The sequence below is a fragment of the Podarcis gaigeae genome, assembly GCF_964106915.1.
Source record: "Podarcis gaigeae genome assembly, chromosome: 17".
NCBI classification, from domain to species: domain Eukaryota; kingdom Metazoa; phylum Chordata; class Lepidosauria; order Squamata; family Lacertidae; genus Podarcis; species Podarcis gaigeae.
The window spans coordinates 40,738,951-40,751,254 of record NC_139694.1 but is presented as its reverse complement, the minus strand read 5'-3'; the positions used below and the strand labels follow the sequence as shown (position 1 = coordinate 40,751,254).

Here is a 12,304-nt window from a genome sequence, read left to right as displayed (position 1 = left end):
TCCTGTTCAGCTTCCCAGTTGCTCCCCTTAGGCTGTGCAGATATGAAACACATTCTTCCCCTCAAGCAACTCTGGGCACTATATTTTCCTCCTCACAGAGTTACAATTCCCAGCAACCTTTAATAAACACAATGCCCATAATTCTTTGAAGAAAAGAATGCTTTGTATGTGCCTTATATTCCCTATAGTGTGGGAATATATGAAGACAAACTGTAAGCAATTAAAAATGTTAGTAGGATTGACATAAATACGAGCAGTAAGAACTAACGGGAGTAAAAATGATAAATTTGTAAATAGGTTTGAATTGGTTAGGCAGTATGATTATGATATAAAATAAGGAACCACAAGGGGGAGGGGAGGGAAGTCAAATAAATGTAGGTTAAATTTGTTTAGATTTAATTATTGTTGTTGAAACATTGTAAAATGGAAAAATTAAAAGGGGGAAAATAAAGCTATAGTGTGTAAGTCTAAACTGAGACTGTGCCAAAGATTGGTGGGGTAGAAATAATAAATTATTATTATTATTATTATTATTATTATTATTATTATTATTATTATTTCCAACACATTGTAGGAGAATACTGGTGATAATGGGCAGGCTATTTTGCAGTTTTAGGGAAACTTCCCACTATTTCTGATTTTGTGACTGAGAAACCTCAATAAATCTGTCAAAAAAAAACCCAAAACAGAGTTTGAGAACCAATGTTCTAGTGCACTGAAGAAAATAAATACCCCCAAAAGGGAAAATAATTTTTCATGCCCGGCAGAGCCTGCACATTCAAAGGTTGTTGGAACTGAAGCAGGAAGTGGGGTCAGCAGGGAGACAGACTTCAACGGCTGGCCGGAGAGGCAGCTGAAACAAGATCCTCTGGACCACAGCTGGTTGCTAAGAAGCTGAGCCAAGGGAGGCTGAGAAGGAAAGCATGGTGGAAAAGCCAGTGGGGACAAAGGAGGAGCAGCTGAGTATCCACTGTCATGAGGGAGGAAGAAGTTGCCATTCAGGTCACAGAACTTCTACCTTCTGAACAAGAGAATCCTCCACAGACATTGCCCTGGCATGCCGAGTCAAGGTGTGGGGAGAGAAACTGTGTTGGCCACCAGGCAATGGCTTTTCCCACCTGCCTTGCCTCCCCCCCCCCCCCCGCAGGCCAAGGAGCCTGTCCCAGACCATGACTTGTAAGACAAGCAGAAGCAGAGGCAAAGAGAGGAGTTCAGGGCTTTTCTTTTTTAAATAATTTTATAAGTTGTGCATCTTTGTTTCTCAGTTTGATCCTTTTACATGGTTTTGTATGTATTGTGTTATTTTATGCATTGTGGCTTGCTGTTATTATTATTGATTATAGTTTAGCAATTATTTATTATAATTGTTAATAATTAAACAGAAATTCACTTTTATTTACTGACATTTAATTTTATTGTGCACTATTATATTCTAATGGATTACTTTATATGATGTAAGTTGTTTATTTTAAAGTTAGGTTTTTATTATGACTTTTTTGTATTGGATGAGGTGCATGATCTTTTGTTCTTTCTTCAGCTTGTAAATTGGCTTGTGCATAGATATAGAAAGGGGGCATACACATTAAAAATGAAATGCAATGAAGGTGCATGCGGGGACTCCAATCGCCCAACACTGAAGGAAAATGGAACAGTGTCTGCTTCAGGCCTCAAGGGCCCACACGGGAGCCTCTCTGGATCGAAGCAAATGAGCAAGTCCAGCAAACATTGCACCCCTTGATGGTCTGTCTATTCCTCACACCGACCTGGCAAGTACTTGCTGCTGGTTCACTGCCACTGGGAGTTCCTCAGCCACATCAGTCCCAGGTGTCCCCGGTCTGACAGCTTTCTCCAAATTCTGGGCCACAGAAGGAACAGGCGGCTCAGTTGTGTTGGACTCCTGAGTGTAAGGGAAAATGGGAGGCAGCCATTTTGAATATGCATGATATCCACATTGAGGGATGGACTGAAGCTGATTGACATACAAGTTTCCAAAATTCAACATCCTATATTTTGCCTGTCTCCCAGAAGGGATTGGGAGAAAGGAAACAAAGACTGGCCCATCCACTGGACACACAGTCTGAAGTCTAAGGTCAAGGCTTGCTGGAGCATTGTGCACCCAGCGCTTGGTTACTACTGCTGTTGGTTTTGCTGCTGCCATACTTCAGTCCCAGCCAACCCAGCTGTTGTGCAAGGTTCTGGGAGAGGAAAGGGAGAGGAAACAGTTTGCTCCTTGGACATGCCCTGAAGTTGCTGGGCAACAATGAAATGCTTCTATCATCAACCAGCAGAGAAACTGAGCTGCTGACTTCACAATGCACACTGCAGTGTAGGAATCTCAACAAAAGCATGTTTACCCACAATTAGTCTCACTTATTTCAGTGGGATTTATTCCTGAGCAAAGCCTGGGTGTAATCCTATACCACTTACCGGAGACCTTACTGGGACTCACTTCTAAATAAACACACATGTGCCTGAAGGATCAATTCATCAATTCATCCACACTTCCATTTGTCCTATGATTTCTAGGTATGGGGCACAGAGGTCCTTTTTTTGTCCCACCACTTTCTCCAGGAAAACCCGCTGCTTACTGTAGAATTGGAACAAACAATTGGTTTTTCTGAGGATTGATGTTTGTTCCGATTCAGCAGTAAACAACGGGTTTTCCTGGGGAAAACCTCTGAGACCCATGCCTAGAAATCATGGGAGAAGCAGACATCTGGATGAGCCCTTAGTCTGGTTTTCAAAACTGTTTTAATCCAGGAGAATACCTATTAACTTCAAGTATAATTCCTTACTCGAAGTTATCTCATGGAACTAAATATATAAAAGTTCATTAAATTCACTTGAATCCCATAATTAAGCACCACAAAGGGTGCTTAAGCATCAGCGAAAGGGGGCATTCTGGTGGCAGTGGGGGGGGGGCAGACGCACATTTCTGTTTCACTTCACTTCACAGGATGGGCCACCACTGGGTCCCTCTAATAACTTGGAGTTGGTATAATGGATTAGAGTAGTCCTTGAAAACTTATATTAAAATAAATTGGTTTGTCTTTAAGATTCCACTGCTGTGTCTGAGTACACCACAACACAGCATATATTCAAGCAGGGCTAACCTGTAAGATAGAATGGTTGAGAAGTGGTTTGTGACTAAAAGACTACTCTGCTGTGAACCTGCTAAAAAGCTTTCGGGAAGTCAGCCCTTGCTGACCTAATTTACCTGGCTCTTGTAAGAATTACACCAAGGGCTATGTTTCAATGTCATGATAATCCACAGTTTATCGTGACAGTAATCAGGATAGGCAGGCCTTGGGCTTGGAGGCTCCCCTCCCCTCTCTTCTCCCACCTATGCTGTAGCTGCAAAGAGAAATTTAGAAGCATTCACATCTGGGGGTTTTATTTATTAAGCACAGCTTATTGCATAAAAAACACAATAAATATTAACAAACCTACTTAAAAATTTGGTTTAAGAAGTTGGCTTGTTTCACAAGCCCATAGCTAAGAATAACCATGGTTTAGGGTTGGACATAATGCTAAACTGCAGTCAGTCCAAGACAGAAGCAGAAGTGGCCAGTCTGTTTGCAGCTGCTCCTAAAGAGGGGGAAAGGAAGGGGAGGAGGGTGTATCTAATTCGACAAAAAGTCATGGTTTCTATCATGATACCTAAATGCAGTGATATAAATGGTATATTATTAAATGGCTATTATTATTAAATCCAAATCGCCTCCAACTGAAACACACTCCAGTCTCCTGTGACAGAGCTACTCTGCATGGCCATCGGTGGTTCATGTTACAGAGACCCTGTGTCATTTCAGAAGTATTTTTAAAGGGTTTCTGCATGGCCATCATTTCATCTGTTGAGGGAAGTTCACCTTCCTGGGTACCTTGGCTGACACTTCAGTTTCTTTAGCAAGGCCTGGAGGCAAAGAAGCTTGGTCAGCAATGGCTTCAACTGTCTGGGTGATTTCTAGAGAAAATAAAGGAAATGCAGAGAAAAAATGAGTTTTATCCTGAAGCTCTGTTCAGCTTGAGAGAGGCAGTAGTTTTTAACTGAGAGTGATGCAATTTTATACATTTATATATTGACTTCTAAAATATCTACTTTGCCTTCCATACAATACTGTGGGCACTTTCAATACTAAGACAACAGAATAATAAATAGAGCAATAATAATAACAAAGCCTTAAAACATTCTAAAAGGCAACAACAGCAATCACGATTTCTTTAAAGAACCAGTCTCTTCCTAGTCATGTTGCACAGAAGCTGCCTCAAAAGAGGGTCCTCAGGTTAAAAGGTATAAATGAATCCCATCAGCTGTCGATTTCCAACTGGCGGGTAGGAAACAGATACACCTTATTGGTAGATTCTCCTGCAGATTGACTATTGACCATTAAAGAATTAGCCCAGCCCCTAAAACTTTTATCTTGAATATTGCAGGCTGGAGGAACAAATTAGCTGACTCAGATTTTAAAAGGTACCGACACACATTTGACATAGTCTGTCTGCAGGAGATTTGGCTCCTGGAGATAAACTCTCTAATGCTCCAGGGCTTTAGGACATGGGAGCAACCTGCCTGGAAAATTTCCTTGCTCAGGCGTGGAAGTGGCAGTTGAGCTATTCAGAAATCTGTCACTGTAGATGCAGAGATCGCAGAGATAGAGGACACTTCCTCTAATTATTGCCAGGTGCTAACCACCCAGGCTCACAAGCTGCGTCCGTTGATTTGTATCAACCTCAGACATGACAGCAGAGATTTGGCAAAGGATAGGAGAGTGTTGGACTGAGTCTCTACTGGATATCCTAACTACCTTCTTATTGTATGTGGTGACTTTAACACCAGGATGGGGAATGACCTTACTCATAAGTAAGGCCCTGGGCTCAAACAAGAGGATGTCTTGAGCATTTCCTGTTCCTCAAATGATAAGACTGTCAACAAATCAGGCCAGGAGCTTTTTCCTTTAATTTAAAAATATCAGCTGGTGGAGCTGCTGGCTCTGAGCACCATCTCTGGGACCAAAGAAGCATTAAATAGTACATCCTAATCCTATTCAAGAGTGCAGCCTACAGTCTCCTAGTTTGCATCATTTGTTCTTTTAATTTTACTACTTTGCATAATTTAACCTGAAACTTAATAACCTGAAATTATTAAACATAATTTAACTGCTGGTCATAGAGATGTGCAAGGACATCCCACCCCTTCCAACTCAGCCGCTCTTCTGGCTTCATGGCTATACCTGCTTCCTTTTGGAGGTTCTCATCTAAAGTATGGAACTTCATGTCATAAGCATTCCTCAAGGCGCTGATATCCTCCTCCAGCCGGACACGAGATTCTTGTTCAGCTTCATAGTCAGCCTTCAGCCGCGCCAGCCTCTCCTCATACTCCTGAAAAGGTCAAGGGAAACAGCTGAGGGATCCTGATGTGGCACATTCCAACTCTAGAGAATATTTGTTGAGGGAGGACACACAGTGGTTTTGCTCATTTATATTTTCAAGAGAAATGAAAACTTTAGATTTTTAAGAAACTTAGCCTTAAAGTAAACTTTGCTAAGCATATTTAACTAGAAGGAAATACCATGGATATCATTAGAGGTTTGTTCATTTTTTTTCCCAAATGGCTGTGCTTAGGACCACAGCTAAAATCAGAAGGTCAAACTCTAGCAATCAGGTAGTCAGGAGAAGAGATCTTTTCAGTTGGGATGACCTATCTGTGGACTGCTCTCCCAAAGAGGGCCCATCTGGCATTGTCACTAGTTTCTCGGGTGTTTTCTCAATGATGCTGATACACACACATACGCATATAGGTTGGTTAGTTAGTAAGTTATTAAAATAATGATAAACCCTTCATTATCCAATTCCAGGGTGGTTTATAAAATACACTAAAGCAGCATATACTAAAACAACAGTATCTCAAAACATTGGTACAATAACCACAGTAGAAAAATATAAAGGCATATTACCAAAAGCTAGGTATTAAACTCAGCAAATTCTTGACAAAAGTTAAATATTTAATAGATGATGGAACATAATTTAAACCATAATATGTGTGGTTCAGCTAATTAGAAAAGTTACCTGGCAAGTTTGTGCAAGGAAGACTGTACTGGAATCCCACCCGTCCCTAGTGCCAGAAGATATGGTTGCACCAACTTACTTCTCGAATTAGCTGCTTCTCTTTCTCAATATCTGCCAGGGATTCAAGAGAGGGCTCTGGCTTCGCCTCAGGCTGAACAGCCTCAGGAGGCAGCATGTGAGACAACTCCACTAAGGAAGGAGAAAGGACATAACTGAGAAGATGGCACACCTAGAAAGCTTGGAAATTGGGCCTGGGAGCAAAGCTCACTTTTTCCTGACGACCCAAAGGAATTCATTTCCAAATAGTTTGATATAGTTTATATTGACAACAAATATATTAAGAGCCTTTCAAAACCCTGGAATGTTCTGTTTCTTTTGTTATTTAACAATGGGAAATATACACTGGTGAGTCTGTTGTTGCGGCCAATCTTGATTTCATACCCTTTGTTTGTCTACCCAGCTGTAGGTCATCTAGCCTGGTGAGAGGACCCCTCCCCTCTGAACTGTATTTCGGCCAGGATGCTGAGGTGTCTCTGAAGTGCAACAAGACCTGTACCAGCAGTTGGCACTTCCAAGAGGCGAGGGAACAGACTGACCATCAGACTGACCATCATTGCTCTCTGACATTTCTCTTTTACTGTTATCAACCTCCTCAGGAGGAGAGCCAGCGGTGTGTCATCTCCCCCTCTCTGAAGCACACTTGGAGTGCAGCAAGACCAGCACTAGAAATGTTATTGTCAGTTAACTCTCATTTTTGTTTTGTATTTATGCATTTATGTATGTCGAGATTAGTTTTTTCTTTGTAATACTGAATTTATTCTGTGTTTGTTAAATTGTTGAATATTTGTTATTTTTAATTTACTGACTTGTTTTGTATTACATATTTGTATTTCCATGTACTCTATCGATGTCCTGAATGTTTGCCATAGGCCGCTTTGGGTACAGCTCATTGTGGGAAAGCGGCATATAGGTAAGTAAAACCAATCAATCACTGTGGGAAATCACAATTTTCCCAGCACTTAAACCAGGGGCAAAACTAGGCTTTCTTTCATCTGGATCAAAGACTCAGTCTAGCACCCCCTTGTGCATATATTATAATAGAAACTGTGATAATGATCAGACACATACCAGAGAGTAAGTCCTGTTGAACTCAGTGAGACTTACTTCTGAGTAAAAATGCTTAAGATTGCAGTATAAGACCGTACAATCTTTACACAGTGCCCTCTTTACATACAAGTAAGTTGTCCTCTAGATACAGACACATTCAACACACACCCAGAGAGAGAAAACATATTACAAGCAAACAATACTTCAAAGTGCTTATCTTGTGAATTTGCCATTTATATTGTCTAATCATTACAAAAGCTCCTGTTTCCGAAAGGTACAGGAGATGGTGTTCTGATCTCTTTACCACTTTTAATTGATCTCTGAGATGCTGAGGGGAGCAAAAGAAGAAGGAAGGATAGTTCAGGGGGTTGGCTGGGTGCCTTCCAATCTGCAATGATTCCCTTTAACAGCAGAACAAGAAACAAAACTTCCCTTTTCAACTTTGCTCGGAGGGCAGCCTTCTCCACCCTTTCCTTTGCCAGGATTTCTGTCTCACACAATTGCAAAAACAGATCCTTACTTTTGCCTCCCAAGGTTTTCCTGCTTCCCCTTGCAAATAAGCATCCTCGGAAAGATGAGGATGAGAGCTGCCTAGGTAGGATGCTTTTAGACTCCAGAGCCAAGGAGGCTGAAATCTTCAAAGTGGGCAGAATTGAACTTCCACAACAACTTCACAAGCTCATTGAAAAAATCTGGGAAAGAGAAGAGATCCCAGCAGACTTTAGGGATGCCAAAATTATCAATCTCTTTAAAAAAAGGTGACAGAACTGATTGTGGAAACTATCGAGGCATCTCTCTATTAGCTGCGGCCGGCAAAATTCTTGCAAGCATCTTAGCAAACTGTCTCGTAACAATATCCGAGGTGACCCTTCCTGAATCCCAAAATGGTTTTCAACCTTCTAGGGCGACAGTGAACATGATTCTCATCACTCGACAGCTTCAAGAAATATGCAGAGAGCAAAACCAACCCCTGTATATGGTGTTTATTGACCTGACTAAGGCTTTCGACACTATAAATCGTAATGCCCTGTGAACTGTCCTGAAAATTGGCTGCCCAGATAAATTTGTAAACGTCATTTGGCTCCTCCGTGATAATATGACAGCAACAATCGCAGAAAACAATGGCTCTCAAAGTGAACCATTCACAGTGGGATCAGGTGTTAAACAGGGTTGTGTTATTGCCCCAACTCTATTCATCATTTTCATTGCCATGATCCTACACTTTGTCAAAGGGAAACTCCCCACCGGAGTAGAAATCATATACCGAACAGATGGAAAGCTCTTTAATCTGAGTAGGCTGAAAGCAAAGAGTAAGGTCACCGTAACTTCCATCATAGAGCTTCAGTATGCTGAAGACAACGTAGTGTGCGCACGCTCAGAGGATGACCTACAAACCATCCTAAATATCTTTACAAAAGCTTACGAAAAGCTTGGCCTATCACTCAACATCCAAAAAACCAAAGTGCTACACCAACAAGTACAAAATAACCCCTCTGCACCGCCACAAATCCAACTCAATGGTGTAACATTGGAAAATGTTGATCACTTCTCCTACCTAGGCAGTTATCTTTCCACAAGGGCCAACACTGATGCCGAAATCCAGCATCATCTGAGCTCTGCAAGTGCAGCTTTCTCCTGATTGAAGTGCAGAGCTATTGTACTACCAACCTTACTATATGATTGTGAAACATGGACCACTTATAAATGCCATCTCTAACTCCTCGAAAGATTCCATCAACGGTGTCTCCGAAAACTTTTACACGTCACTTGGGAAGAGAGGCGAACTAATATCAGTGTACTGGAAGAAGCAAACATCACCAGTGTTGAAGCAACGATTCTTCAACATCAACTTCATTGGACTGGTCATGTTGTGCGGATGCCTGATGATCATCTTTCAAAGCAACTACTCTATCCCAAACTTAAAAATGGAAAGCGTAAGGCTGGTGGTCAACAAAAGAGGTTTAAAGACTGTGTCAAGGCAAATCTTAAAAAATGTAGTATAAACACTGACAACTGGGAAACACTGGCCTGCGAGCACTCCAGTTGGAGAACAGCCTTGACCAAAGGTGTCATGGGCTTTGAAGACACTCGAACTGAGGACGCAAGGGAGAAACGTGCTAAGAGGAAGGCACGCATGGCAAATCCACACCGTGATCAACTCCCACCCAGAAACCAATGTCCCCACAGTAGAAGGACGTGTGGATCCAGAATTGTTTTTTAAAAATATATTTATTAAAGTTTCAGAAAAAAGGTTACAGAAATAATAGGGTAAAAAAGAGAAACAAAAAAAAATACAAATAGAGAAAAAATAAAAACAATTAAAAGTAATCCATCTTTCTATGCTTATCCTTCATTCGCTTATTTCCCTGACCTCCTCACACCTCCCTTTTTTGTATTCCAGTTTGGTTGGTTAATTCAGCAAATCCTTTACCTCTTTGTTTTTATCTTAATCCTTCATCTTAATATATTATAACTTTACTTTCTCACCTGTTTACAATCCATTTTCACATACTCCTTAATAGCATTACTGCTAAAAACCACTTAATTTCATTCCAGCATCATTCTAACATTCATTAATTTTACAATATTTCTGCAGATAGTCTTTAAATTTCTTCCAATCTTCTTCCACCGACTCTTCTCCCTGGTCTCAGATTCTGCCAGTCATTTCCGCCAGTTCCATATAGTCCATCACCTTCATCTGCCATTCTTCCAAGGTGGGTAGTTCTTGTGTCTTCCAATACTTTCCAATAAGTATTCTTGCTGCTGTTGTTGCATACATATAGAAAGTTCTATCCTTCTTTACCACCAATTGGCCGACCATTCCCAGGAGAAAGGCCTCTGGTTTCTTCAGAAAGGTATATTTAAATACCTTTTTCATTTCATTATAGATCATTTCCCAGAAAGCCTTAATCCTTTGGCACGTCCACCAAAGATGGAAAAATGTACCTTCATTTTCTTTACATTTCCAACATTTATTATCGGGCAAATGATAGATTTTTGCAAGCTTGACTGGTGTCATGTACCACCTGTATATCATTTTCATAATATTCTCTCGTAAGGCATTACTTGCTGTAAATTTCATACCTGTGGTCCACAACTGTTCCCAGTCAGCAAACATAATGTTATGTCCAACATCTTGTGCCCATTTTATCATAGCAGATTTCACAGTTTCATCCTGAGTGTTCCATTTCAGCAGCAAGTTATACATTCTTGATAATATCTTAGTTTTGGGATCTAGCAATTCTGTTTCCAATTTTGATGTGTGGATCCAGAATTGGCCTCCACAGTCACTTACGGACTCACTGTTAAGACCATGTTCATGGAAGACAATCTTACTCGGCTAGGGGGGATCATCAAAGAGCAGTCGGAGGAATCTCACACAGCCTGGGAGTCTCCAAGGTGCCCTTCTGGAGGTTTCATCCAGGGTAAAACCTGGTTAGCCCCCCCCCTTACGAACCTGCTTAAACTGCAGTATGGGAGTTTCGGAGGAAATGCCATTCTTCCTAATGATAGCAAATGCCATTGCAATTACGAGTACAACAAGAGATTGTAGCTGTGCCACCATCAAGGACACCTTTTTAAAGAAATTGTTTTCATTAAAGGTTTTTGGGTTACAGAAGTACATACATCATGTCTATTTTCAGATCATAAAGTCCTTTTTACAGATCAGTTATATCTGATGTGAGACTTTGAAGGTGTAAGGTTGGGGGAGAAGATAGGTGTGGGGGGAGAGCAGGGGAAGAGAGAGGGGGCGTAGTAAATATTTATTATTTTACAAGGTGTATGTGGGAGGTTTTTGTGTCAGGGTCACATGAGTAGGTTCTTTTCCTGTCCACTTACTAGTTTTCATCAAGGACACCTTTGGGTTAGTGCCCATCAGCAATGCAATTCCTAGTGTCAATGTTGTGTTGTAAAAATTATTTATTTTGTATTTCAGAATACTTCAAAAGATAATACTTAGAAACCCAGCACTCCTAGCTCTCCCAAGACAGCATGTAATACTAAAGGCTCCAGCTGTGAAATCAGCTGCAGGCAGAAAGTGCTGAATGTCAATAAATGTGATTGGGGGGGGTCTAAAGGAAAGTGGGGAAGAGAAACCCTCATTGGAGGAGCAGCTTCAGCACTGGGTTGTGCATTATTAGAAGTCAGAGAATCAACTGGAGAAAGGAATGTATCCTTTGCCCTGGCTAACCTGGAATTTCCCATCCATATCTCCCAATGGTGTAATTTCCAAAGAGTCTGGTACAGTTGCTGGAAACGGTAGTAGAATTGTAAAACTGGTAGTAATTGTCAGTCCCTTTGCCCCCAGCTCTTAAAATTCTGTTCCAAGTCCTAGTCTAGAAATGTTCCTGATACAACATATTTTAATATTAATGGTGGGAAAATTCCACTACTGTATACTCATTTAACATTTTAAATATTATTTTCGAAGTGGGAAACTCTTATAGCAATGCTCTGTCATTTTATGACACTTTTGTTCCTTTTTGCACCTAGACTTATTAATTAAAAAATTATATTAAAATGCAACATTTTTTGAACAAAAAACAAAAACAGGCTCCTATCACATAATGACAGATGGAGTCTATTTGCCTGGCCAGGGTTGCCCAACCTCAGTCAACCTCTGTGAGCACAGTCTGTGGTCAGGGGTAACAATAACAGGAAGGCTGCATGGCTCCTGCTCCCAGGTGTTCACTTTCCATTTTCTGTAGTGATATAGTTCTAGGAGGCCAGCACCACACGCTTTATCTAAATGTGTGGATTGCTCAGGGTTGGTGTAGCACCTTGGGATGCTTCTTGTCCCTGGCTATTGTTCCACTCTTCCTTCCTATCAGAGTCTCCCCCCCCCCCTTTATATTTAAAATAATACTGCATATCCACACTTCCACTTCTTTGTACATCTCTGGTGAGAATCATGCCAACACCAAGTTAGTCACTTGGTCCATTCTAACCCACTACTGCCTCCTCCAACTGAGCTCTCTGGCTTCTTGGATGGGGGTTGAATATATTCTTACAAAAGTTGGGTGTCTGCACAGAAGCTAGATTCCTGGGGGTTCCAGGCACTCACCCAGCGCCTGTCTTCCTTGGAGTCCAAATCTTTCAGCATGGTCATCTCAAGAGAGGCTCGTTTCCC

At 41.1% G+C, this 12,304-nt stretch overlaps 1 protein-coding gene across 10 annotated transcripts in view; it reads right to left on the bottom strand.

Moving 5' to 3' along the window:
• The window catches only part of KIF17 (kinesin family member 17), a 48,167-nt gene that overhangs the window by 12,112 nt on the left and 23,751 nt on the right, over positions 1 to 12,304 (bottom strand). For 5 of the 10 annotated variants that reach the window (XM_083718773.1, XM_083718774.1, XM_083718772.1 and 2 more), the window contains 4 exons: positions 6,146 to 6,255; positions 5,232 to 5,379; positions 3,882 to 3,964; positions 1,764 to 1,897 (listed from right to left, as the gene is read on the bottom strand). In XM_083718773.1, coding sequence (XP_083574899.1) covers positions 1,764 to 1,897; positions 3,882 to 3,964; positions 5,232 to 5,379; positions 6,146 to 6,255 — 475 coding nt within the window. Of the gene's footprint in view, positions 1 to 1,763; positions 1,898 to 3,869; positions 3,965 to 5,231; positions 5,380 to 6,145; positions 6,256 to 12,304 lie in introns of all 10 variants that reach the window. The other 5 variants (XM_083718768.1, XM_083718766.1, XM_083718769.1 and 2 more) reach the window with 1 other exon arrangement.